At 36.3% G+C, this 26050-nt stretch overlaps 1 protein-coding gene and 1 pseudogene across 2 annotated transcripts in view; one reads left to right on the top strand and one right to left on the bottom strand.

Annotated features, from left to right (window-relative positions):
- The window catches only part of LOC131813534 (phospholipid-transporting ATPase IB-like), a 249604-nt gene that overhangs the window by 118050 nt on the left and 105504 nt on the right, over window positions 1-26050 (bottom strand). For both annotated transcript variants that reach the window (XM_059143871.1, XM_059143873.1), the window contains 3 exons: window positions 20166-20250; window positions 18551-18690; window positions 6968-7106 (listed from right to left, as the gene is read on the bottom strand). In XM_059143871.1, the coding sequence (XP_058999854.1) occupies window positions 6968-7106; window positions 18551-18690; window positions 20166-20250 (364 nt within the window). The remainder of the gene's footprint in view (window positions 1-6967; window positions 7107-18550; window positions 18691-20165; window positions 20251-26050) is intronic.
- Window positions 12-1927, top strand: LOC131813536 (transcription factor BTF3-like; annotated as a pseudogene).

Genomic DNA, 26050 nt, shown 5'->3' with positions numbered 1-26050 from the left:
ATATGGGATCCCTTGGTCAAAAACCAAGGGTTGGGGGAGGAGGGAATGTCATTATAGATTCTATAATAGGAAGTTTTTCTCTAAAAATATTTTATACTTATAAAATGTAACAAGGATAGTGGTGATAGACAAAAAACAACATAAACTTACAAATTGCAAAAAAATATATAGTCTTGGTGCCATAATCTTATATAATGTGATAAAAAATAAAACTCTGTTAATATGATATCTTATTTGATCATAAGATTTTTCTGTCTTACACATCTAATTCATTTATTCAATCATCAAAATTTATATTTTTAGCAACTTTATTTTCAAACAATATATGTAGTTAAAAGCAATGTTGGTCACTCTTGGAAAATGTAAGATTGTCAATAATTTTTGACCATTTTTAATTTTGAGCATGATATTTCCGATGCAACTATTATTAGAACTATTAAGATTTTTTTAATAAGCTGTAAGGACATTATAATGAATTTCTGATATATTATTCTGAAAATTAAATTCTTATACATTTGTAACTGATGATTCCTATGGAACAAATTTTCAAAAATGAACTGTTCATGTAAATCATTTTCATGTAAGATGGAATTTAATTTAAATATAAATTTATAAAATATCATTTAATATTTCCTTGGAGATTTCCTGAAACTTGTAGACATCATACAGAAAAGCAAAAGTAGCTTCATGATTTTTATAGAATGCAAAATGCCTATTTATGTATTCTACTGCAGCCTATCCAATTACAGGAGACAATCATTTTTAAATGGCCTTCTTCACCAATTATTGGTTCATCTGATGCTTCCTATGTAAACAGTGTTTCCCCCACACACAATAGTAATGATCTTAAAATTTAATTTCTAGAAATTTTGAAGCCTGTGGATATTTGTTTTGTCTTATTGCAGCAGTTTTTCAAAACCAGAGATTCTAAACTTCTCAAAGAATTCTAAAGATTTCCTGATAGGCTTTATTGCAATGTTCCTGTGTCCACTTTCATTTTGTAATAAATTACTGACAAAGTTCACTGCCTAATGCTGGCAGTTTCTGTACCAGCACCCAGGTTGGAGAGTTAATACTTCTGCTAAACAAGCCAACCTACTGTGGGTGCTGGTACTGCCCTCACCAGGAATCTTCCCTTCTCCTGAAGCTGTTGCTGCTGCCGATGCTGGCTCTGTATAGACAAAGGCTAAATGTCTCCATATATTATGATGAAAATCCAATCAGTATGCAGGCACTGAGTTTTACTCAGTACGTGCTCAGTATGTTTACTCATACGCGGCATTATGTCGGGTGCAAGGGAAGATTTACAACAGGTATATGATAGGCCTCTTAAAACCTAAGGAATCAAGCGTCCCCATGTGTGTGCACCTAATCTCAGCTGGTCCACTCGAGATCCCCTGAGCGCCTACCCTAGTCCCCCACGTGGTCCCATTTCTGCTCCAACAAGATGAAAGAAACTATCATGAACCAGGAGAAACTGGCCAAACTGCAAGCACAAGTGCACATTGGTGGGAAAAGAACTGCTCGCGGAAAGAAGGTGGTTCATAGAACAGCTACAGCAGATGATAAAACACTTCAGTTCTCCTTAAAGAAGTTAGGGGTAAACAGTATCTCTGGTATTGAAGAAGTGAATTTGTTCACAAACCAAAGAACAGTGATCCACTTTAACAACCCCAAAGTTCAGGCCTCGCAGGCAACGGCCACTTCCACCATTACAGGCCATGCTGAGACAAATCAGCTGACAGAAATGCTACCCAGTATCTTAAACCAACTTGGTGCAGTCTGACTAGTTGAAGACTGGCTGAAGCTCTGCCCACACAATCTGTGGGCAGATTGCTATCCTCTTGCTATCGGAGAGGATGATAATGATGAAGTTCCAGATCTTGTGGAGAATTTTGATGAAGCTTCCAAAAATGAAGCAAATTGAATTGAGTCAACTTCTGAAGAAGATAAGACTTGAAGAAGTTTTTGGGAGCTGCTATTTTATATTTTGACTGCTTTTAAAAATTTTGTTCATGGATCTGATAAAATCTAAACCTCTAATATTTTTAAGCCCAAGCCCCTTGGACACTGCAGCTCTTTTCAGTTTTTGCTTATACACAATTCATTCTTCACAGCTAATTAAGCTGAAGAAGCCTGGGAATAAAGTTTGAAACAAGATTAATAAAGTTCTTTGCCTAGGATATGGTTTTATTTTTTATTTCATTAACACTGATTTGTACACAGAAAGCAAAGTTGTTTATAGAAAGCTAATCACGGCATGTAATATGGCTGGTAATCTTTGATGAATTTGATTAAAGATTTTAAATAGCCATATAATATAAAAAAGATGGTATAAAGTTCTCATATTTTAAAACTTGTCTCCAGCAGCCCTCAGAGCTACAGTGGTGTGAGTAATGGGTATAATTAATTATACCCATTATAATTATAAGGGATGGAATATGCTTAGTCAGTGAGAAAGAGTTTCTCTTAATACTGTCTATACTGTAAGTATATACTAAGTGCCTTTAACATATTACTACACTTAATTTTCTCTCATTTAATTCTCAACCGATGAAGTAGGGGTTAGTAGCCTCATTTTCTAGTTGTAACGCAAGGTTACCTTTAAAAAGTAGAAGTAATTTCTTAATGAAAAAGTGATTTTTTTTCATTTTTTCAACTTAGTATTTCAACTTCATTATTTCATTACTTCAACTCTTCTTGTAGGATATTCTGTAAGACCCCTGAAAAAACTAGTGTTTGTATTAGGAATGTCACCTCATCTTACATTTAAGTTGTAACACTTTAATAGGGCTACTTTTTTCTCTTGAAAAAAAAAAAAAAACTTTGAAATAACAGTAAAGTTAACATGTATACCTTTGAAAGTTAACATGTATATTTAGCATACAATATTTGTGCCTGCGCCCCAATCAGGATAGTGAACAGCTCCATCATCCCATCTATAAGGCTACTTAAAAAAATTTGTATTAGCCAGGTGGTGGGTATTATTAGAGGTCACAGATTGCATGGAGCACTGGGTGTGGTGAAACAATAATGAATACTGTTATGCTGAAAATAAATTTAATTAAAAAAATTTGTATTAGCAATTGTAATGTTGAAGAAACTTAAAAATTTACAAGTGATAATTAAAATAAATGTGTCATCTTCATCAAGGCAAATGAAAAAAAAATTAAGGAATCAAAGCTAAAGCAGAAGAGAAAAAACCCAACATAATGGTAAGTGAAATAGAATAGTATGAATGCTGCTGGGGTCAAGAAGCAGCAGATCATGTTGAGCCATGTTATCAGAAAGTTTTCAGAAGTTAATAGAACTAGTAGTCTTAGAAAAATAGGCAAAAATGTGACAGTAGTCTTTATATAGCCCATTGTGGCCATTGTCAAAAACCAGTCTTGACATACTGATTCCCAAAAGTTACCCTCCTGCCAAATCTTTAGTCAAATTTTGTTTGTAATCAGAATCAAGACGATGTTTAGGCTTTTAACCACAAAAACATTAGCCAAATTGAGCTCCATGAAAGCCAATGGTAATTAAAACCATCACAACATTCATAAAGGCAGCAGCCAACATTTTCAAAGCCTTCACTGTGCCCAATACTTTAGGAAGAACTTTACATTCACAGCTCACGTAATCATCACAACTGCCAGGGTTATCATGATTATCTCCATTTTATTAATGAGAAAAATCTGAGGGTCAGAAAAGCTCATAAATATAGAGGCAGAAGATTCAGGCTCAAAACTGTGTCCTTGGTAACTCTAAACTCTGATTTTTAACATTATGCTCTACATTCTCTTCCAAAGATGTAAAGATGTCAGCTCTCAGGCACAACTCAATCTTTTTATTTTTGAATCCATTCTCCAACCATTCAAACCATGAAAGTAACATGAGAGGTCCCTAACCAAAAACTATTACTTTTCTTAGAAAAAGCTAGAGCTCAGAAAACCTCTAAGAAAACAAATTACATCAACACGGTCTTCGGCTTATGTGAAGTTCACGGACTCCATCTTTTTGCTGGTCTCTGCAGTCATAGCCTCTAAGGAATGATAATAACATTTAAGCTGGGACCCGGTATTCAAGAGGTCAGGAGACTGTGGCTGCTTTCAGCGAACAGACGTGTTTTGCTATGCCCTTACCAAGTTTTACACATTTAAGGCAGCATCTGTGCATCAGGATATTTCATATCAGAGATGAAATTCCCAACTATCTCTTAAAACTAAAAACCGAGGCTGCCTGGGACTCGATCACTTAAGTGTCCAAGTCTCAATTTATGTTCAGGTCATGATCTCAGGGTTGTGAGTTTGAGCCCCACCTCAGGCTCCATGCCCAGTGTGGAGCCTGTTTAGGATTCTCTCTCTCCCTCTCTCTCCGCCTTTCTAACCCCTAAAATTTTTTTAAAATTAAAAAAAAAAAAAAAAAAAAAAACCTGTGCCAATAGCAGACATTTCCAAAAGGCAAGGATGTACTGGATGCCCCTTCAGGGCCAGCACTCCCTTTGTGGACATTGCCCCTCACTCTTGCCCTGCTGGGTTCTTCCAGATGTTGGCAAGCCCTGCTCTAATAAACAGGAGAGATTCTTTATTTTCTTCCTTCGGGTCCACCACAGAGAGCAGTTATCTAAGAATCCATTTATTCTCAGCAAAGTGAATCACAGACTTCTGCTAACAAAAATAAGTCTCATTCAATGAGGATAAAAATTCCCCTACCAACAACACCCGCTGTGTCTCATCTAGGTTGGGTTTCAGTCCTGAGCTGAGGAGACAGTCGAAGGCTCAGGAAAAACAAACAATCTTCAGGGTGTGGGTCTGGAAAAAGTGACTGGGAAAGATTTAGGAATGAGAGAGCACTCGTGCTCCTCTGCTGAGCCCCTTCACAGGGTATACGCTGAGGATATACATCAAGTTACTGTGGTCGCTGAGTTCATGATTATCGAGAAACACAGCAAGTCACACTAAAGCTAAACTATGGGAGAGCTGGCAAAAGGAGAGCGTATGTGTGGTTATGTTCTCAAGAATTTGCCATGTGGATAAAAGAGTGGCTACATCATGGCTGGACTCCTTTGGTGAGTCCTTAATAATTATGTTAATAGCTAGCATTCATGAAGGACTTGTAAGTGCCTCTCACCAAGCTAAGCTCTTCACAGGGATTGCCTCAAGGTGTCCTCACAACAAGGTTGTGAGGTTAAAATTATTATTATCATCCCCATTTCACAGACCAAGAACTGATGTTTATAGAGGTAAAGCAGATCCTTCAAAAATAGCCGAACCTTCATGGACTCTGTTCTCTTCCAACTACACCTTATTTCTCTGCTCCTCTTGACAGCAAAACTTTGACTCATCTTGCCATCACTGCTCCCTCATCAATGAGGGCTGGCAGATCAACCTACCAAATGGACCCCAAATTTAGTCCATCTCTCACACTCCCCATCACATCCTAGTGTAAGGCACCATCATCTCTTGTCTAGATGTTTATCAAGGCTTTCTACCTGATCTTCTGACTTCTGTTCAGTCCTGTCTCCATACAAGAGCCAACAGATATTTTTAAAACATAAATTAGATATTATTCTCCTGCTTAAAACCATACACATCTCTTATTGTGGCCTGAGAAGCTTCCTATCTTCTCTGTTTTGCTCCCCATATTCCAACTACTCTGACCTTTCATTTGTTCCTCAAATATGTACATGCCCACACCAGGGCCAATGTGTGCAATATGCTTTTCGCGGAAAACTCGTCCCAGAGATCCTCTCAATGTTTTCTCCCTCTTTCCATTTGGATCACTGCTTTGAAAGTCACCTTCTTTACAGGCATTCTATTTGATTACCTTGTCTGTCTCTTGCTATGCCTTGCCGTGTTTTTATTCTTAGCACTGATTGCAATATTACAAAGCACAGTAATTTGCTTATTAATTTTATCTTTTCTACTTGGATATAAGTTTCATGAGGAGAGAAATTATTACTCAGGTTTTCATTCCCAGCTCTAGATTTTTCCTGGTTCCTAGCAAGTGTTCGATATTCACTAAGTGAATGAATATAGAATTTAAAAATGAGTGGAGACATCACATTTTGATGGTGAGAAGGAATTGAAACAATTATGTTTTTCATAATCATCACAGTAGCCAGCTCCAGTTAGATTACCATGTATGATAAAATGAGTCTGCATGTGCCACATCAAAATGTGAATATTCGCAGCTAATAATTGATTTTTCAACTCCTATTCTGCAAATCTCAATCCTTAGATACAATCATACAGTAAAGGAAGAAAAAGGGGGGAAAAAAGCGACATTGAAACTTGGGAAAAAAACATTTTTCTCCCTCTCTGATGATTTCCCACTCAGCTTCCCCCCATTGAGAGACTCTTAACTGTAGGGAACAAACTGAGGGTTGCTGGAGGGGAGTGCTGTGGGGAGAAAGGGGTGATTGGGTGATGGGCATTAAGTAGGGCACATGATGTGATGAGAACTGGGGGTTAGATGCAACTGATAGATTACTGAACACTACACCTGAAACTAATGATATACTATAAGTTGGCTAATTGAATTTAAATTAAAAAAGAAAGAAATTTAATATTCTTACTAATAATCAAAATTATTTGATGAATAATATTAATATTATTGTTTATTAATATTATTAATGTTTATTCATAATATTATGAATAAACATACATAATACAAAGATAGGTATATACATTATAGGGGAAATATACCATAACTTCAAGTTTCAAAAGAAAGGAACAAGAAACTACCCATTACTCATGTAAGCATTCTGAAGTCTATATTTCAACAATGTGAAAGAGACAAACTCTTTGCTTAGTTTGTTCAAATTTTCTGCCATGTGATGGCAAGATTCTACTGCATTCCATTACCCAAAAGCATATAAAACGATTACTTGAAGGAAGTTCAATCATTCATTCTTGATAACAGGATATATTTAGAATACCTGTCCATCCAAATTTTCTAAAACTTTATTATCTATTACCTATGTTAATTGCAGTTTCTTGTTTATCTCCTGTCAAGACCCATATTCTTATGTTTGCTTTCAGTAAAGTTGTTATCGTTTCAGGAACACGTGCTTGAAGGCGATCTTCAATGGCTGTGGCTCCAAGAAGCAGAAATTTCTAGATGTTTTTTTGAAAGAGATATTTTTTATTACTAGTTAAGATTTTTTAATAATTTTAATTTTGACAAAAGATATGCAGTCTACTTATTATGTGAAGTCCCATACATGTCACACACACACACACACACACACACCACAGACTTTTTTTCTAGTCTCTTCCACTGGTCTATTTGTCCCTATTTTGCTACAGCATGAGGCAGTGTAGCATGATAGTTAAAGAGTATAGGCTCATGGGGGCAACTGGGTGGTTCAGTTGGCTAAGCGTCTGACTTCTGCTCAGGTCATGATCTCAGGGTCCTGGGGATCCAACACTGCACTGGGCTCCCTGCTCAGCAGGGAGTTTGCTTTTCCATCTCTCTCTTCCCTCATCCCCTCCCCTGCTGCTCATGCTTTCTCTATCTCAAATAAATAAATAAAACTTTTTTAAAGAAAAGAATATCTAGCAGATTATAATAAGGCAACTAGATCTAGAGAGGTAAGCCCCCTGCCTTTATTATTCTTCAAAAAGTATCATGATAATTCTCAGCCTCCTCCTACTTCTGTATGAATTTTAGAACAAACTGCTCAAATTTTATAAAAATCCTGTTGGGAATCATATGTACTTCCTTTATTATTTCCTGTATTACACTGAATGTATACATGACTTTGAGGAGAATAGCCACATTTATTATACTGGGATTTTCTATATATTGTATACACCTATCCACTTATGTAAGTCCTTACAAAAATTTTTCATATTTTTCCATAAATTTATTAGCACTAGATAGTTTATCATTTTTGCTCCTACTGAGAATTATTTCCCTATCACTGTGGAGATTCAAGCAGAAGCTCTATGGTAGATAAAGAGGTTTATGTAAAGCATAAGTTGTCTCCCAGAAGCCAGCACATCCTAAATGTTCAAGGGTTTTCATTGTTATTCATTGCTATTCATTGTTAAAATGAAATTAAGATATAAAGCAAGTTAATTCTGTGCTGATAATTAGGATTGAAATAATTTATTTGAGATACTACCATATATAAATTATGAATTAAATTTTAAAATAACCATAAAACTTTTAGTCTTTTCAATGACCAGCTAAATTTTTCAGTGCTAAATATTCAAGTATATCAATCTTATTAGACATTCTTTATTTTCATTATTCTATTTTGGGGCCATTTCTACTGTAATACTTTTAAGATATTTCTGTATTAAAACTGGATTTTAATGTAAAATTTCTCACAACTAGCAAAAAGTATTTTCAGTAATTTTATTTTCCTGGTATGAAATATGGATTTTAAAATAATGCCTTAAACATTTTCATGATAAAAACACACAGTTAACAAGGAATCAAAGGGATCCCTTCCTGATTATGGCAAGAAGAGGGGGACAGTAAACATTTTTAAATGTTATTTCACATTTATTCTGCTCTCCTCACAAAGACCTATACTCAAAGGAAACAGATTTTATCTTATCACATTGGGCTTATGAGAGCCCATTAATCTGAGAGTGGGGAAATCCTGATCTCCAGCACCTTCTAGTTGTTGACATGGGGGAAGGCAAATACAGAACTCTGACTCACAAAAGATTGAGATCTAATCAAGGGCTATAACCTAGTTCCCCTCTCCCTTACCTTACCACATCAGTCTGTCTCTTACATGAAAAGAGGGAGTGCCAATGAAAGAAGTGTAAGGCTCAGGCCCTGTTTAAGAAGGAGTCTCTAGGGAAATCTGAAGATGCCAGAAGGATGAAAACAAGGCCACTAGATACAATTTTAGACTCTAATACTACAGCTACAGCAAACAGTAAACACAGCCTTTTAGTCAGAGATACATGAAACCTCACCCAAAAGGCCTATTTTCCTCATTCCCTTTATCCAATACGTCATGTGTGGCTTTCAACAAAAAGTTATAGGGCAGCGCAGGACAAAAATTACAGTCTGAACAGACAGAGAAAGCATCAGAATCAGACTCAGATATAAGAGAAATTTGGAAATTTACATACTAGAAATTTGAAATAACTGTGATTAGTATGCTAAAGATTCTAATGGTAAAAGTAAACAACATGTTATTTTTTTACAGATGGATAATGTAAGCAGAGAGATAGAAACTCTATAAAGAATCAAAAGGAAATGCTAACAATAAAAAACACCGAAACATAAATAAGGAATGCCTTCAGTAGGCTCACCAGTTATCTAAATATCCCCAAGGAAATAATTAGCAAACATGAAGATATGTCAATAAAAACTTTCCAAACTGAAAAAGTGATAAAAGAATGAAAAAAATAGAACAAAATACTAAGAACTGTGGGGCACTTATAAAAGGTATAACATACATGTAATGGGAATACCAGAATTAGAAAAGAGAAAGGAACAGAAAAAAATCCTTGAAATAATAATTGGTAAGAATTTTCCAATATTAATCACAGACACCAAACCTTGGGCCCAGCCCTCAGAAAACACCAATCTTGATAAATACCAAAAATCTACACCTAGGTATTTCCTGTGCAAACTGTTTTCAAAAGAAAATCTTGAAAGAAGCCAGAGAGGATAAAACAACCACCACCACCACCTGACCTACACAGGAACAAGGATAGTAAGTACACAGGACTTCTCTTTCAAAACTATGAAAGCAAGAACAGAGTGGGGTGAAATACTGAAAGTGTTAAAAGGAAAAAACACCAAGTTAGAATTTTGTGTCCAGTGAAATTATTCTTCAAGTGTAAAGGAGAAATACATGTTTTCTCCAACAAAAATTGAGAAAATTTGTTGCTCACCACCTGCCTTGTAAGGAATGTCACAAGTTCTTCAGAAAGAAGTAAAATAATGTAGGTCAAAAACTCAGATATACATAAAGAAAGGAGTAACATTAAAGAAAGAATAATATAGATTAAATGATACATTTTATTTTTCTTATTGGCTTAACAGATGTATTGGGTGATTATGGGTTATGGACAAATGCAATGCATGACAGCATATAAGAGATTGGAGAGAGGAACTGAAAATACTGTTTGTTGTAAGTTACCTGCCCTACACATGACATGGTATAGTATTACGTGAAAGAGGACAAGTTAGTTGTAAATGTAAATTGCATACTCTAAGACAACCAATAAAAACATTTTTAAAAGAGGTATAATTGAAATGCTAAGAAAGGAGAGAAAATAGATCAGTTAAAACTAGACAAGGCAAAAAAAAAAGAAAAAAAGAAAAAGCATAAGAAAGGGTAACAAACAGAAAATAGTTACAAATATGAAAGATATTAAACTAGTAATGACTGTAAAAGTATATGGTCTAAATATACCAATTAAAAGGCAGAGACTGTATGAGTGGATTTGAAAAAAATATGTAAGAAACACACATTAAATATGAAAACAGAAATAAAATAAAGGGATGTAATTGGCTAATTGAATTTAAATAAATACAAATTTAAAAAAATAAAGGGATGGAGAAAGATACACATACTAACTAATACAGGAATCTGTGGAGGAGCTATATTAATTTGAGACAAAACCGACTTCAGAATAAGGAAAAGTATTAGGAATAAAAAGAGGCACTGCATAATATCAGAGAAGTCATTTCTCTAATAAGACATAATAATCCTCAGTGTACCTAACAAGTATCAAAATAAGACAAGAACTCATGGAATAGCAAAGAGAAATAGATGAATGTACTATCATAGGTGCAACTCCAATACCTGTCAGTAATCAACAGATCCAACAGACTGAAAATCAGTAAGGATATAATTGAACAGAAGAGAGTCACCAATTCCTTGCATCTAACTGACATTGATGTTCACTTAACAGCAGAAAACATTTTCTTCTCAAGCTCAATGAAACATCAAGGTCATATGTTCAGGTCATAAAGCACACCTTAGTAAGGTTTTTGAAAGATAGAAGTTATCAAAGTATGCTATCAGACCACAGTGGAATTAAGCTAGAAATCAATAATAGAAAGATACCTGAAAAGTCCCCAAATATCTGGAGATTAAGCAAAAACACTTCTAAAAAACGAGTCGAAGATGAAGTCTCAAGAGAAATTCTAAAATATGAACCAAAATAAAATGATAATGCAATTTACCAAAATTTGTGAGAATCTAATACTCATAAAGTTTCAAAATTTTTAAAAAATAAACCTGAGCAAACCTAGAACAGGGACTTCTCTAACTTGATAAAGAACATCTACTGAAAAACCTATAGCTAACATACTTAAAGGTGAGAAAGTAGACACTTTCCCTCCTTAAGACAGGGAACAAGGTAAGGGTGTCCCTCTTCCCACTCCTATTCAACATCGTAATGGAAGTTCTGGTTAGTATGATAAAATATGGAAATAAAAGGTAAAAGGACATAGAAAAAAGAAAAATGCCTTTGTTTGCAGATGTCATGACTGTTTATGCAGAAAATTCTAACGAATCAACAAAAAGAACTAACAAGTTCCAAGATTATAATAATGTTATAGGATATGTGGGTAATATACAAAAGTCAATGAACAATTGGAACTTAAAATTTAAAACAATGCCATTTACTTTAACATCAAAAAGATATATATATATGTATAAATCTAACAAAATATTTATAAGATATATATGCAGAAAACTATGAAACTCTGATGAAAGAAATCAGAGAAGACCTAAATGAATGGGCCGATATATCATGTTCATGGATAGGAAGACTCAATATTGCTTGGATGTCAGTCTTAACAATCACAGAAAGTTATTTTGTGGATATCAACAAACTGACTCTAAAGTTTTTATTGAAAAGCAAAAGGCTCAGATTAACTAAAACAAAACTGAAGAAGAACAAAAGCAGTGGATTGATATTACCCAACTTCAAGAGTTACTATAAAGCTACAGTAATCAAGATAGTATAGTATTGATTAAAGTATAGACAAATAGGTCATTGGAACAAAATAGAAAACTCAGGGGACACCTGGGTGGCTCAGTTGGGTAAGCGGCTGTCTTCGGCTCAGGTCATGATCCTAGTGTCCTGGGATTGAGTCCCACGTCAGGCTCCCTGCTCCCTGCTTCTCCCTCTGCCTCTGCCTGCCACTCTTTCTGCCTGTGCTCACTCTCTCTGACAAATAAATAAATAAAAATTTTTTTTAAAAAAAAGATAGAAAACTCAGAAATAAGACTCACACAAATACAGTCAAACAATCTTTGACAAAGGACTAAAGGCAATTCAGCAGAGAAAAATTAGTCTTTTTCAACAAATAGTGTTGGAACAACTGGACATGCATGTTTAAAAAATAAAATGAATGCAGACACTGACTTTACACTTTTCATAAAAATTAAGTCAAAATGGATCACAGACCTAAATGTGAGATGCAAAACTATAAAACAACCAGAAGATAAAAGGAGAAAATTTAGGTGAACTTCAGTTTGTTGATTATTTTTTAGCTACCAAAAGCACGATCCATGGGGAAAAAATGATATTTAGACTTAATTAAAAACATGTTCTGTGAAAAATACTGTTAAGCTATTAAGAAGACAAGCTACAAACAAGGAGAAAATATTTTCAAAACACCTATCTGATAAAGGACTTGTAAACAAATATGCAAGGAACACTTAAAACCTAACAGTTAGAAAATAAATAAGCTGATTAAAAAATGGACAAAAGGTCTAAGCAGACACCTCACCAAAGAAGATATACGGGTGTCAGTAGTCATATGAGAACATCATACATCATCAGAAAAATGCACATGAAAACAACCATGAGATACCACTACATGCCTATTAGAATGTCCAAAATCCAAAACACTGACAGCACCAAATGCTGGCAAGAATATGGCGGAACAAGAACTCTTATTCATTGCTTGGAGGACTGTAGAGCCATTTTGGAAGAGAGTGTGGCAGTTTATTATAAAGCTAAACATTGTCTTATCACATGATTAGGCAGTCATGCTTCTTGGTATTTACCCAAATGAGCTGAAGACATATTCACAAAAAAATATAGACTTGAATATTTATAGCAGCTTTATTCATAATTACCAGAATTTAGAAGCAACCAAGATGCTTTTCAATAGGTGAATGGATAAACTGTGGTATATACAGACAACAGAATAGTATTTTTAAAATATTTAAAAACAACTATCATATGATCTCCCTGATATGAGGAAGTGGTGATGCAACATGGGGGCTTAAATGGGTGGGAGAAGAATAAATGAAACAAGATGGGATTGGGAGGGAGACAAACCATAAGTGACTCTTAATCTCACAAAACAAACTGTGGGTTGCTGGGGGGAGGGAGTTTGGGAGAAAGGGGTGGGATTATGGACATTGGGGAGGGTATGTGCTTTGGTGAGTGCTGTGAAGTGTGTAAACCTGGTGATTCACAGACCTGTACCCCTGGGGATAAAAATATATGTTTATAAAAAATAAAAAATTAAAAGCTCCAAAAAAAAAAAAGAGAGAAATGGGCCATCAGGGTACCTGGATGGCTCAGTTGGTTAAGTATCTGCCTTTGGTTCAGGTCATGATCCCGGGGTCCTGGGATTGAGCACCGTGTTGGGCTTCCTGCTCATCAGGGAGTCCACTTCTTCCTCTCCTTCTGCCCCTCTCTCCCCACTTGTGATCTCTCTCACTCACTCTCTCAAATAAATAAATAAATAAATAAATAAAAACTTAAAAAGAAATGATACATCAGTTTATTAAAAGACATGAAGGAATTTAAATGCATATCCCTAAGTGAAAGCAGGCAATATGAAAAGGCTACAAACATGACTACAGCTATATGACATGCTAGAAAAGGCAAAACTATAGAGAGAGCAAAAAAAAAAAGATCAGTGGTTTCTAGTGGTTCAGAAGGAAAGAGGGAAGAATAGGTGAGTACAGGAGATTTTTGGGACAGTGAAAATATTCTATATGATACTGCAGCAATGGATGGTGACAAGCATTTGTCAAGACCCATGAACTGTACAACAAGAGTGAACCTTAATGCAAGCCATGGGGTTTGGTTAATAATAATGTATCAGCATTGGTTCATTAATTGTAACAGACATACCACACTAATGCAAAATGTTAATCACAGAAGAAACTGTGCAAGGGAAAGAGAAAAAAAGTATCTGTGAACTATCCACACTTTTTAGGCTCATTTTCTTTCTGAAAACCTAAAACTACTCTAAAACTCTAAAAAATATATATTAATTGAAAAATAGCCAAAGGATTTGAATAGACACTTCTCCAAAAGAAGATACACAAATAATAATTAAAAAAATGAAAAGATGTTCAACATCATTAATCATTAAAGAAATGCAAATTAAAATCACAATGTGATTGTAACTCAATGCTTCATACCTAGTAGGATGGTCATAATAAGGTATAGATGGTAACAAGTGTTGGCCAGGGTGTGAAAAAATTGGAACTCTCATACACTGATGGTAGGAATGTGGAATGGTACAGTTACTTAGGAAAACTAGTCTGACAGCTTCTCAAATGGTTACATACAGCTGCCATATGACCCAGCAATTTCACTCCCAGGTACGTTCATAAAATAAAATCAATTAATTAATTAAATCAATAAAAATTTTATTTAAATTAATAAATAAAATAAAATTATTAATAATAAAGATTTGATAATTTAATTGATTAATAAATTAATTTAATTAATTAATTAAAGAATGTGTTCACATGAAAACTTGTATGAGTATTTATGAAGGCATTATTCACACTAGCCAAATGGAAACAACCCAAATGTCCTTCAAAAGAAGAATGGATGGACAATCAGGTATCTACACAATGGAATACGAGCTGGTCTTGAAAGGTAATGAAATACTGGTACATGTTACAATATGGATGAATCCCAAAAACGTTAAGCTAAGTGAAAGAAGCAAGTCACTGAAGACCACATATTTTATGATTCTATTTACATGAAATACCCAGAGGATGTGAATCTATGGAGACGAAAAGTAAATTAGTGGCTGCATAGGGCTGGAGGAGAGAATAGGAGGGTAACAAAGAGTGAATATTAATGGATATGGGATTTGAAGGGAGGGGTAGGTTGAAAATATTCTGTGTTCATTGTGGTGACAGTCTCACAACTCTGAATATACTAAAACCTGTAGATTATATACTTTAAATAGGGGAATTCTGTGATATATGAATGATATCTCAATAAAGCTGCCATATTAGGAAGAAAAAGAAAAAGGAATGCTTCAAAGTCTAATTCATTCAGCCAATATGTCAAATTTATATTTTACCAATAGAGTCGCCCTGGCAACCTGAAAGTTAATTACTTTTGCAGTTATTCTCTAAGCTACGATGTACTTAATGACTATTGAAACAAATGTAGATGTCCTCTTTCTTACTCTTACCCAAAAGGAGAGAAATTTAAATCTTATGAGTGTCCAAAGGAAAAATATTCAAGAGTAAAATAAAAAATAAAATCCAATTCCCTCTAATCAAAACTTATGTATACTTAACAATCTTCTCATGTATCATTTGCCCCATAATGTGTCCACTTCTCATAAAGTACCCTTGCGTGGGGTATCTAGTTCCCAGAACCCGTCCCGACAGAGATGTAATGAATAGCAAGGACTAGTCCCCAGCCCCCAACAAGTTTGACCCACATGATTCAATGCCCAGGATCTCACTACTCCTAGGTGAACTGGAAAACATCCTGTGGGAGAAAGGGAAGGCACAGTCATAAAACATGAATGATATATTTGACAATTTTCATTGTGATTCTAGCATCACAGAGCCTGTCATTCGCCTAAGTGACTCAGGCTAAAGAGATATCCTAGTCACACTAAACACAGACACTGAGTATTTTGATGTCTATAATTTTAAGCCTCACAGTCATGGAAAGAAGATTCAGTGTTTTGTTAAATAGTACAACAGTAATTTCATAAAGTGTCTAAAACTGATTAGATATCCATCCAGACCTTCCAAGCACAGTGCTCTGCTCATTACTTGCTCTGAGGATACAATCTTTAAAATGTAATATGACACTCATCTAGGTCAAAGATCAGATAGAAAACATTGGCCCATCATCACTCTTCTACCATTTATTACTGCCCTTTGAAGTTTAAGGAAAAGACTACCAAGCAATCAGCATCAAGCCCTGACAATTATACACAGTTATCTACCTTCCTTGGAAAGCAGAGGAGCTCAAAATATTCAACTCCAATATTTCATTTATCTATCCAACTAATTCTTGCTGAACACTGACTGTGTGCAGGCCCTGTGTACATGCTGGAGACTCACATTCAGCCCATGAATGAACCAGTCAGCTTGAGACCATGCCACTCCCTGACCTTGTCACCCACCTCACATAACCTGGCAAAGGCAAACTTACTTATTCTTTGACTTCCTTACCACCTATGACTTCCAAACACTAAAATATAAAACATATCCATTTGATTGAAAAAGAACAGTACAATCTTTTAAGTTCCAGGGGCCAATTTTCCTTCCCTCCTTTTTCCTTTCTTTTTTTTTTTAAGATTTTATTTTTCAGAGACAGAGGGCATGCAGTGGTGTGGTGGTGGGGGAGGTTGGAGAGGGAGAGGGCACAAGCAGGCTCAATGCTGAGCATGGAGCCCGATGAGGGGCTCCATCTCAGGGTCCTGAGATCATGACCTGAGCCAAAACCAAGAGTCAGAAGCTAAACCCACGGAGCCACCCAGGCTTCCCCAGAGGCCAATTTTAATTGCCCAGATGTCTTCCCAGTGTGGGAGCAGCAAACAGCCTGTGGGGAACATGAGGAAGAGGAGGGTTACATAAAAGAGTTAATCCCTTCGCTGCGCTGCGCTGCATCAACAGATGCCGACTGAGTACCCACGAGAGCTACTGCAGCATGTTCCTGCACTTGGCATGAAGCTGGGTTTGAGTCCTAATTTCTCAACAAATGACTTTGGGAAAAAAAAAAAAAGATGGACCCAATGATGTCAAGAAAATCCCCTAGTCTATTTGAGTGCCTGGGTGGCTCAGTCAGTAAGCGTCTGCCTTCCGCTCTCCCTTTGTCCATACTTCATACTCTCTCTCTTGCGCAAATAAATAAAAACTTTAAAAAAAAAAAGAAAGAAAGAAAGAAAGAAAGAAAGAAAGAAAGAAAGAAAAGAAAAGAAAAAGGAAGGGAAAGGAAAGGAAAAGAAAAGAAAATCCCCCAGTCTAAATTTGTTCTGGCCGTGCTTCTACAAAACTGAAATGCAAAGTTCATGGAGGCAAATGACAAAAGAACCCAACCCAAGAAAGGAAGATAAGAATTGGCCCAGGAGCCACAGAATCCCTGAAGCCACAACTAGCAAATTCACAATGATCCTCCAGTGACACTCAACAGTCCAGGGTGCACGAGATCTCTCAGGACAGTAACTACCATAAAATACCATGAGTAATTTAAGAAAATAATAGAAAAATATTCAGTGATTAGGAAAATATTCCCAGTTTACTGTAGAGTGAAAAATTTCATCATTTGAGCAGTATTTTCATGGACAAAAAATTTTTTTTTAATTTTTAATTTTTTTATAAACATGTATTTTTATCCCCAGGGGTACAGGTGTGTGAATCGCCAGGTGTACACACTTCACAGCACTCACCAAAGCACATACCCTCCCCAATGTCCATAACCCCATCATGGAGAAAATTTGACAGAGATTTTGACTGGGGGGATATTTTTACTTTAAATTTTTATGGGAAAAGTTTATGCATGTATATTTAAAACCTACCATGGAATACTACATATACAACACACATATATGAAGAAAGAGATTCAAGGGTTATATACCAGAATTTAGTCATTAGCCTAACATTACAGATGATTATTATTATTAACTATTCTGGCTTATTTTCTATGATAAACATGTATTTCTTTTGGATGGGAAAAGTTATAAAAAGGGGTAACAAAATTGAAGTAATCAGGATTCAGAAATGAAAGAAATATTTTGAATATTGTAAAAGCTATAGTTTATGAATGTTCAGTATAAGGTTTATACTTCCTAGGGAAACAAAAAAATAATTTAAGATTATTTGTTGGGGTGCCTGGGTGGCTCAGTGGGTTAAGTCTCTGCCTTCAGTTCGGGTCATGATCTCAGGGTCCTGGAATGGAGCCCCACCTCAGGTTCTCTGCTCAGTGGGGAGCCTGCTTCCCCCTCTCTCTCTGCCTGCCTCTCTGCCTACTTGTGATCTCTCTGTCAAATAAATAAATAAAATCTTTTTTAAAAAGGATTATTTGTTAAGATTTTATTTATTAGAGAGAGACCAAGCAAGTGAAAAAGCGAGAAAGAGCAAGAACCAGCAGGGGAAGAGGGAGAAGCAGACTCCCCACTGAGCAGGGAGCCCAACATGGAGCTTGATCCCATGTCCCTGGGATCATGACCTGAGCCGAGGGCAGATGCTTAACTGACCAAGCCACCCACGTGCCCCATTTTAACTAAGTCTTTAAAATTGCATCAGGCTATGAAAACACTGATAAGTCTGTGATTTCACATATTTAAGTTGCCTGTAGAGTATACATCAGGTACGTATCAGGTATGTTACCTTTTCAATATATTCATAACATTCTTCCAAACTCTGCATTCTGTTTTGGATAACTGTACTCGCTTTTCTATACTGTGTCAACCACTGCTGATACTCTTCCTCAGATAAATCTGCATAAGCAACACAGAGAGTTCTCAGCCCTGTAACAAAGAAGAGAATGTAAACCAATCAAGACACCAGCGATCAGGGAGGAGTACAGAATTCGAAAACAAAATCCAAGTGTTGTAGGGGTCATGGGAACGGAAAGTCCTTCCCACGGCCTTATCTGATCTGTCCCCGGCTACTTGCTGATCTTATTCCCCACCTTCCTCCTTGCTTCCCGGCCTGTCCCTGCTGATCCTCTTACTTCCGGACACTTAAGCTTGTTCCGCTCTTGACCTGGAATACTTTTCCCTGGTCTTCTTCTCTTCCTTCAGTTTCTGCCTAACCCCATCATGCTCTGTGCCCCTTCTCCTGTGTAATTTTTCTCCATAGCGCTTATCACTTCCTGACATTATCTATCATTGGCTAGTTCCTGCAGGGTGTGAGCGGTGGATGTTTTGTTCACTTCTGTTCTGGAAGCTTAAAGCAGTGCATGGCACTCAATAAATACTCAATAGCCATTTGTTGAAGGAAAGAAAGAAGGAATGAGGTTTTAGTTCTTCCAATTTCAAAGTAAGCCAAATAACCATTAAAAGAGCAGAAAATTAATTTAAGTTCCATTTTGCAAAGAAAATATTTTAGAAATTATATTGTACCCTAATATTTTAGGCTAATTGCTGCAAAACCTTCAAATAGTTGAGGGTCCCCTAGAAATTAATGCCCTACAGATAAACTATAGAAATTGTTATTCTGTTTTGAGCTCCATTACAATACAGTTCCTATATGTTTCTACCTGTTGTAAACTGCCTACAGCTCACATGTATTTTAAGACAGCAGCAAAGGACCCCAAGTGCAACCTTGCAAAATATCCACACTTCCGGACAAGATGCACATATCTGTAGGAAGCAGGATCTTATCAGCTAGAGGGACAAAGTGGGATAGTGCTTGCAGGTATTATTAGCCTAACTTTTAAAAGACATTACATTTCACTTTTTCAAAACTTCTATAAACCTTTTAATGAATGTTGTTCTTACTCAAAACTCACTTGTGGAATTTTATTTATTGAGATGGGTGACAAGTCAAAACCACAAGGATAAGAGAATGGCAGGTAGGAAAACATCAACTATGTCGGGTTTCTGAATTATATGCACGAAATAATTAACTTTGAAATATACAACACATACTGGAAAAACCTCTCTTTTTCCATCATGGGCCAAGTTCTTGCTACCACAAATAGAAACAGATAATAGATGGCTTTGAAGACAAGGCTTTTGGTTAATGGGAGAACTGCACAGTAAAAACATACTTTTCAATGTTTGCTGGTGGACAGAGGAAGAAAGGAAAAATAATATCTCAACAGGGTGTGTTTGAAGAACTTTTAAGCAAACAGAATGCATTACAAAGTCCCATAGAGGAATGAGCTCCCCCTGCCCACTTATGGGCCGAGTATCAGTGACATGCATTTGGGTTACAATTTTAATATTTAAGAATAGCATTCCAAAAGGAAACAAGATTCTAAATAATTTTCACTTACCTTCTTTGGCAAAATATTCCAGATGGGTTAATGTCTCCTTCATAAAGTGAGAATCTTCTGAAAGTCTCTCATAAATCACTGTATCCTATCCAGAAAAAAAAAAAAAAAAAGCTCGTGACCAGCAGCTTACATAAGCCTATCAATCCAAATTCTAAATACTGCATTATAATTTTATTGCTATATCTAAGAGATGTGAAAGAACTCAAGCAGCCTCAGGGAAGGCACAATTCCAAAAAGGATACATTACATACAGAGGAACAGAGTTAAGATTTCTCACTGAGACAATGCACGTGATAAGCCAGTGAAGCATAAGCTTTAAAAACTCAAAGAAAAACATTGTCAACCTAGAATCCTATATTCAGCAAAAATTTATTTCAAAATGAACATGAGAGAATATAAAGATGAAATAAAAATATTTTCAGACATAAACAGTCTGAAAAAACTCATCGCCGAGAGATCCATGCTATAAGATATGGTAAAGGGAATCAGACAAGATTATAGGAAATGGAAATATGAGTCTGAAGAGCACTGAAAATGATAATGACCTGAGTCTGTGTGTGTGCATGTGTATAGATACACATATATCTGCATACAGATATGCATATATATATTTTTCTTGTTTTACATTGTAATAAAAAAGGATAATTGCTTAAGAAAACTTAATGACAATGTAGTGTGAAGTTTATAACATTTGTAAAATTAAAATGTCTGACAAGAGCACAAAGATTGGGAGGAGAGAGATGGAAGTTCAGAATTATTGTTCTTATACTACATGTGAAATAGTATAATACCACTTGAGAATAAAATGTAATAAATTGAAGATTCCTACTATAAGACCTAAAACATCACCAAATTTTTTTTAAAGGAAAGAAATTAGAATTAAAAAATACTTAAGTAATTCTTGGAATAAAGGAAAAAAGAAGTGGGACAAATAGAAAATAAATTGCAGGATGATGTATTTAAATGTACCTGTATCAGTAAGCACATGTGTAAATGGTCTAAACAGCCAGTTAAAAGGCAGAGATTTCCAGGATGGAAAAAAACACGCAAACCAATTAAATGCTCCCTAGAAGAATCACACTTTACATATAAAGACACAAATGGGTTAAAGAGGAAGAAGAAGACACACCCTACCCAACACTAACCATAAGTAGCCTGGAATGGCAAAATTATAACCATACAACAGAGATTTCAGAATAAGGGAAATTGCTGGAGATAAGGAAAATCATTTTGGAATGACAGAAGGGTAGATTCATCAAGAGGCATTAATAGTTCTGAACACTTATGAGTCTAATAACATAGTTTCAAAATGAAGCTAAAACTAATAAAAGGGAATGAAATGATGTAAAAACTAACAGAACTTCAAGATGAAAATCACAAATCGACAATGACAGTTGGGGATTTCAATATTCCCATTTCTATAATTGATAGAACAAGTAAACGAAGAATCATTAAGGATACAGAAGGTTTGAACAACACTCTGAATCAACTTGACTTAACAAATAGTTAGAAACCATCTCATCCCAAAATAGCAGAATACTCGGGCTTTTTAGATGCATGCAAACATTTAACATTAGTTAAGTCACAATATGAGCCATAAAACAAGTCCCAATAAAATTAAAATATTCAAGTAATATAAAGTATGTTCTCTAATAAATTAGAATTATGTTATAAATCAATTAAAAGAATATTTTGCCCCCAAATTTCTAAATATTTGAAAACTAACCCACTTCAAAATAACCCATGAGTTAAAGAAGAAATCAAAAAGAAGCTTGATCTCACAAAACAAACTGAGGGTTGCTGGGGGGAGGGGGTTTGGGAGAAGGGGGTGGGATTATGGACACTGGGGAGAGTATGTGCTTTGGTGAGTGCTGTGAAGTGTGTAAACCTGGTGATTCACAGACCTGTACCCCGGGGGATAAAAATATATGTTTATAAAAAATAAAAAATTAATTAAAAATTAAAAAAAAGAAGCTTGAAATATTAGAATATTTTGAAATGAATATGAAGATGAAAATGCAGCACATCGAAATTTGTGACATGCTGCTAAAGCAATGACTGGGAAGATATGTATAGCACTAAACATTTATATTAAAAAGAAAGATCTCAAATCAGTTCTGCCTTAAGAAGCTAGAAAAAGAGAAGCAAAACAAACTGGAAGTAGGCAAAGAATAGGAATAATAAAGCGTAGAAATTAATAAAACAGAAAACAGAGAAACAGTCAATAAAAATCAAATCTGAAAGCAATTTCTTAAGGAAGATCAATAAAACCAATAACTGAAAAAATAAATAAATAAAACCAACAACTGTCTAGCTAGCCTACTCTCAGTTTAGATGGATTTCTGGTAAATTCTAGCAAACATTAAAATAACAAATAATATTGATAGAATGCTAAGATGGCGGAGAAGTAGCAGGCTGAGACTTCTTCAGCTAGCCGGAGATCAGCTAGATAGCTTATCTAAAGATTGCAAACACCTGAAAATCCATCGGCAGATCGAAGAGAAGAAGAACAGCAATTCTGGAAACAGAAAAACAACCACTTTCTGAAAGGTAGGACCGGCGGAGAAGTGAATCCAAAGCGACGGGAAGCTAGACCCCGGGGGGAGGGGCCGGCTCCCGGCAAGTGGCGGAGCAACCGCGCACAAAATCAGGACTTTTAAAAGTCTGTTCCGCTGAGGGACATCGCTCCAGAGGCTACCCGGGGCAAAGCCCACACGGGGTCAGCGTGGCCTCAGGCCCCGCAGGGACACAGAAGGATCGGGGGTGTCTGAGTGTCCCAGTGCTTGCGGGTATTGGAACGGGAAAGCCGGCTACAGAGACAGAGCCCACAGTAAGCTCGCAGCTCCGTGTTACCTTGAACCGGTCGCAGGCTCGGTGAGCTCGGAGCGCGGCCGGAGGTCAGGCAGACGGGAGTAACTGGGCGCTGTTCTCTGAGGGCGCACTGAGGAGTGCGGCCCTGGGCTCTCGGCTCCTCTGGGCCGGAGACCAGGAGGCCGCCATTTGTATTCCCATCCTCCGGAACTCTACGGAAAGCGCTCAGGGAACAAAAGCTCCTGAAAGCAAACCCAAGCGGATTACTCACCCCGGCCCCAGGTAACGGCAGTGTAATTCCGCCTGGGGCAAAGACACTTAAGAATCACTACAAAAGGCCCCGCCCCAGAAGATCAACAAGAAATCCAGCCAAGATCAAGTTCACCTACCAAGGAGTGCGGTTTCAATACCAAGGAGAGCAGCAGACTTCCAGAGGAGGAGAAAGCCAAGCACGGAACTCATGGCTTTTTCCCTGTGATTTTTTTTAGTCTTGCAGTTAATTTAATTTTTTTCCTTTTCATTTTTTGTTTTTTTTTTCTCGCCTTCGGGTAAAAAAAAATTTTTTTTTAACTGTTACCTTTTTCTTTTTTAACGATTTTTTACTAGTTTATCTAATATATATATTTTTTCTTTTTTATATTTTTCTTAGGTGTTTTCTTTTTTTGTAAATTCTTTTCTTTTTTTTTTTCTTTTTTCTTTTTTCTTTCTTTCTTCCTTTTTGAACCTCTTTTTATCCCCTTTCTCCCCCCTCACGATTTTGGATCTCTTCTAATTTGGTTAAAGCATATTTTCCTGGGGTTGTTGCCACCTTTTTAGTATTTTACTTGCCCCATCATATACTCTTATCTGGAAAAAATGACAAGACGGAAAAATTCAACACAAAAAAAAGAACAAGAGGCAGTACCGAAGGCTAGGGACCTAATCAATACAGACATTGGTAATATGTCAGATCTAGAGTTCAGAATGACAATTCTCAAGGTTCTAGCCGGGATCGAAAAAGGCATGGAAGATATTAGAGAAACCCTCTCAAGAGATATAAAAGCCCTTTCTGGAGAAATAAAAGAACTAAAATCTAACCAAGTTGAAATCAAAAAAGGTATTAATGAGGTGCAAGCAAAATTGGAGGCTCTCACTGCTAGGATAAATGAGGCAAAAGGAAGAATTAGTGATATATAAGACCAAATGACAGAGAATAAAGAAGCTGAGCAAAAGAGGGACAAACAGCTACTGGACAACGAGGGGAGAATTTGAGAGATAAGTGACACCATAAGACGAAACAACATTAGAATAATTGGGATTCCAGAAGAAGAAGAAAGAGAGAGGGGAGCAGAAGGTATACTGGAGAGAATTATTGGGGAGAATTTCCCCAATATGGCAAAGGGAATGAGCATCAAAATTCAGGAGGTTCAGAGAACGCCCCTCAAAATCAGTAAAAATAGGCCCACACCCCGTCACCTAATAGTAAAATTTACAAGTCTCAGTGACAAAGAGAAAATCCTGAAAGCAGCCCGGGAAAAGAAGTCTGTAACATACAATGGTAAAAATATTAGATTGGCAGCTGACTTATCCACAGAGACCTGGCAGGCCAGAAAGAGCTGGCATGATATTGTCAGAGCACTAAACGAGAAAAACATGCAGCCAAGAATACTATATCCAGCGAGGCTATCACTGAAAATAGAAGGAGAGATTAAAAGCCTCCAGGACAAACAAAAACTGAAAGAATTTGCAAACACCAAACCAGCTCTACAGGAAATATTGAAAGGGGTCCTCTAAGCAAAGAGAGAGCCTACAAGTGGTAGATCAGAAAGGAACGGAGACCATATACAGTAACAGTCCCCTTACAGGCAATACAATGGCACTAAATTCATATCTCTCAATAGTTACCCTGAATGTTAATAGGCTAAAGGCCCCTGTCAAAAGACACAGGGTATCAGAATGGATAAAAAAACAAAACCCATCTATATGTTGCCTCCAAGAAACTCATTTTAAGCCCGAAGACACCTCCAGATTTAAAGTGAGGGGGTGGAAAAGAATTTACCATGCTAATGGACATCAGAAGAAAGCAGGAGTGGCAATCCTTATATCAGATCAATTAGATTTTAAGCCAAAGACTATAATAAGACATGAGGAAGGACACTATATCATACTCAAAGGGTCTGTCCAACAAGAAGATCTAACAATTTTAAATATCTATGCCCCCAACGTGGGAGCAGCCAACTATATAAACCAATTAATAACAAAATCAAAGAAACACATCAACAATAATACAATAATAGTAGGGGACTTTAACACTCCCCTCACTGAAATGGACAGATCATCCAAGCAAAAGATCAACAAGGAAATAAAGGCCTTAAATGACACACTGGACCAGATGGACATCACAAATATATTCAGAACATTTCATCCCAAAGCAACAGAATACACATTCTTCTCTAGTGCACATGGAACATTCTCCAGAATAGATCACATCCTCGGTCCTAAATCAGGTCTCAACCGGTATCAAAAGATTGGGATCATTCCCTGCCTATTTTCAGACCACAATGTTCTGAAGCTAGAACTCAATCACAAGAGGAAATTTGGAAAGAACCCAAATACATGGAGACTAAACAGCATCCTTCTGAAGAATGAATGGGTCAACCAGGAAATTAAAGAAGAATTGAAAAAATTCATGGAAACAAATGATAATGAAAATACAAAGGTTCAAAATCTGTGGGACACAACAAAGGCAGTCCTGAGAGGAAAATATATAGCGGTACAAGACTTTCTCAAGAAACAAGAAAGGTCTCAGGTACACAACCTAACCCTACACATAAAGGAGTTGGAGAAAGAACAAGAAAGAAATCCTAAACCCAGCAGGAGAAGAGAAATCATAAAGATCAGAGCAGAAATCAATGAAATAAAAACCAAAAAAACAATAGAACAAATCAATGAAACTAGGAGCTGGTTCTTTGAAAGAATTAATAAAATTGATAAACACCTGGCCCGACTTATCCAAAAGAAAAGAGAAAGGACCCAAATAAATAAAATCATGAATGAAAGAGGAGAGATCACAACTAACACCAAAGAAATACAAA

This window comes from Mustela lutreola, chromosome 13, assembly GCF_030435805.1.
Source record: "Mustela lutreola isolate mMusLut2 chromosome 13, mMusLut2.pri, whole genome shotgun sequence".
In the NCBI taxonomy this organism is placed as follows: Eukaryota; Metazoa; Chordata; class Mammalia; order Carnivora; family Mustelidae; genus Mustela; species Mustela lutreola.
The sequence above is the reverse complement of the archived record's forward strand: the minus strand, read 5'-3'. Positions and strand labels throughout refer to the sequence as shown.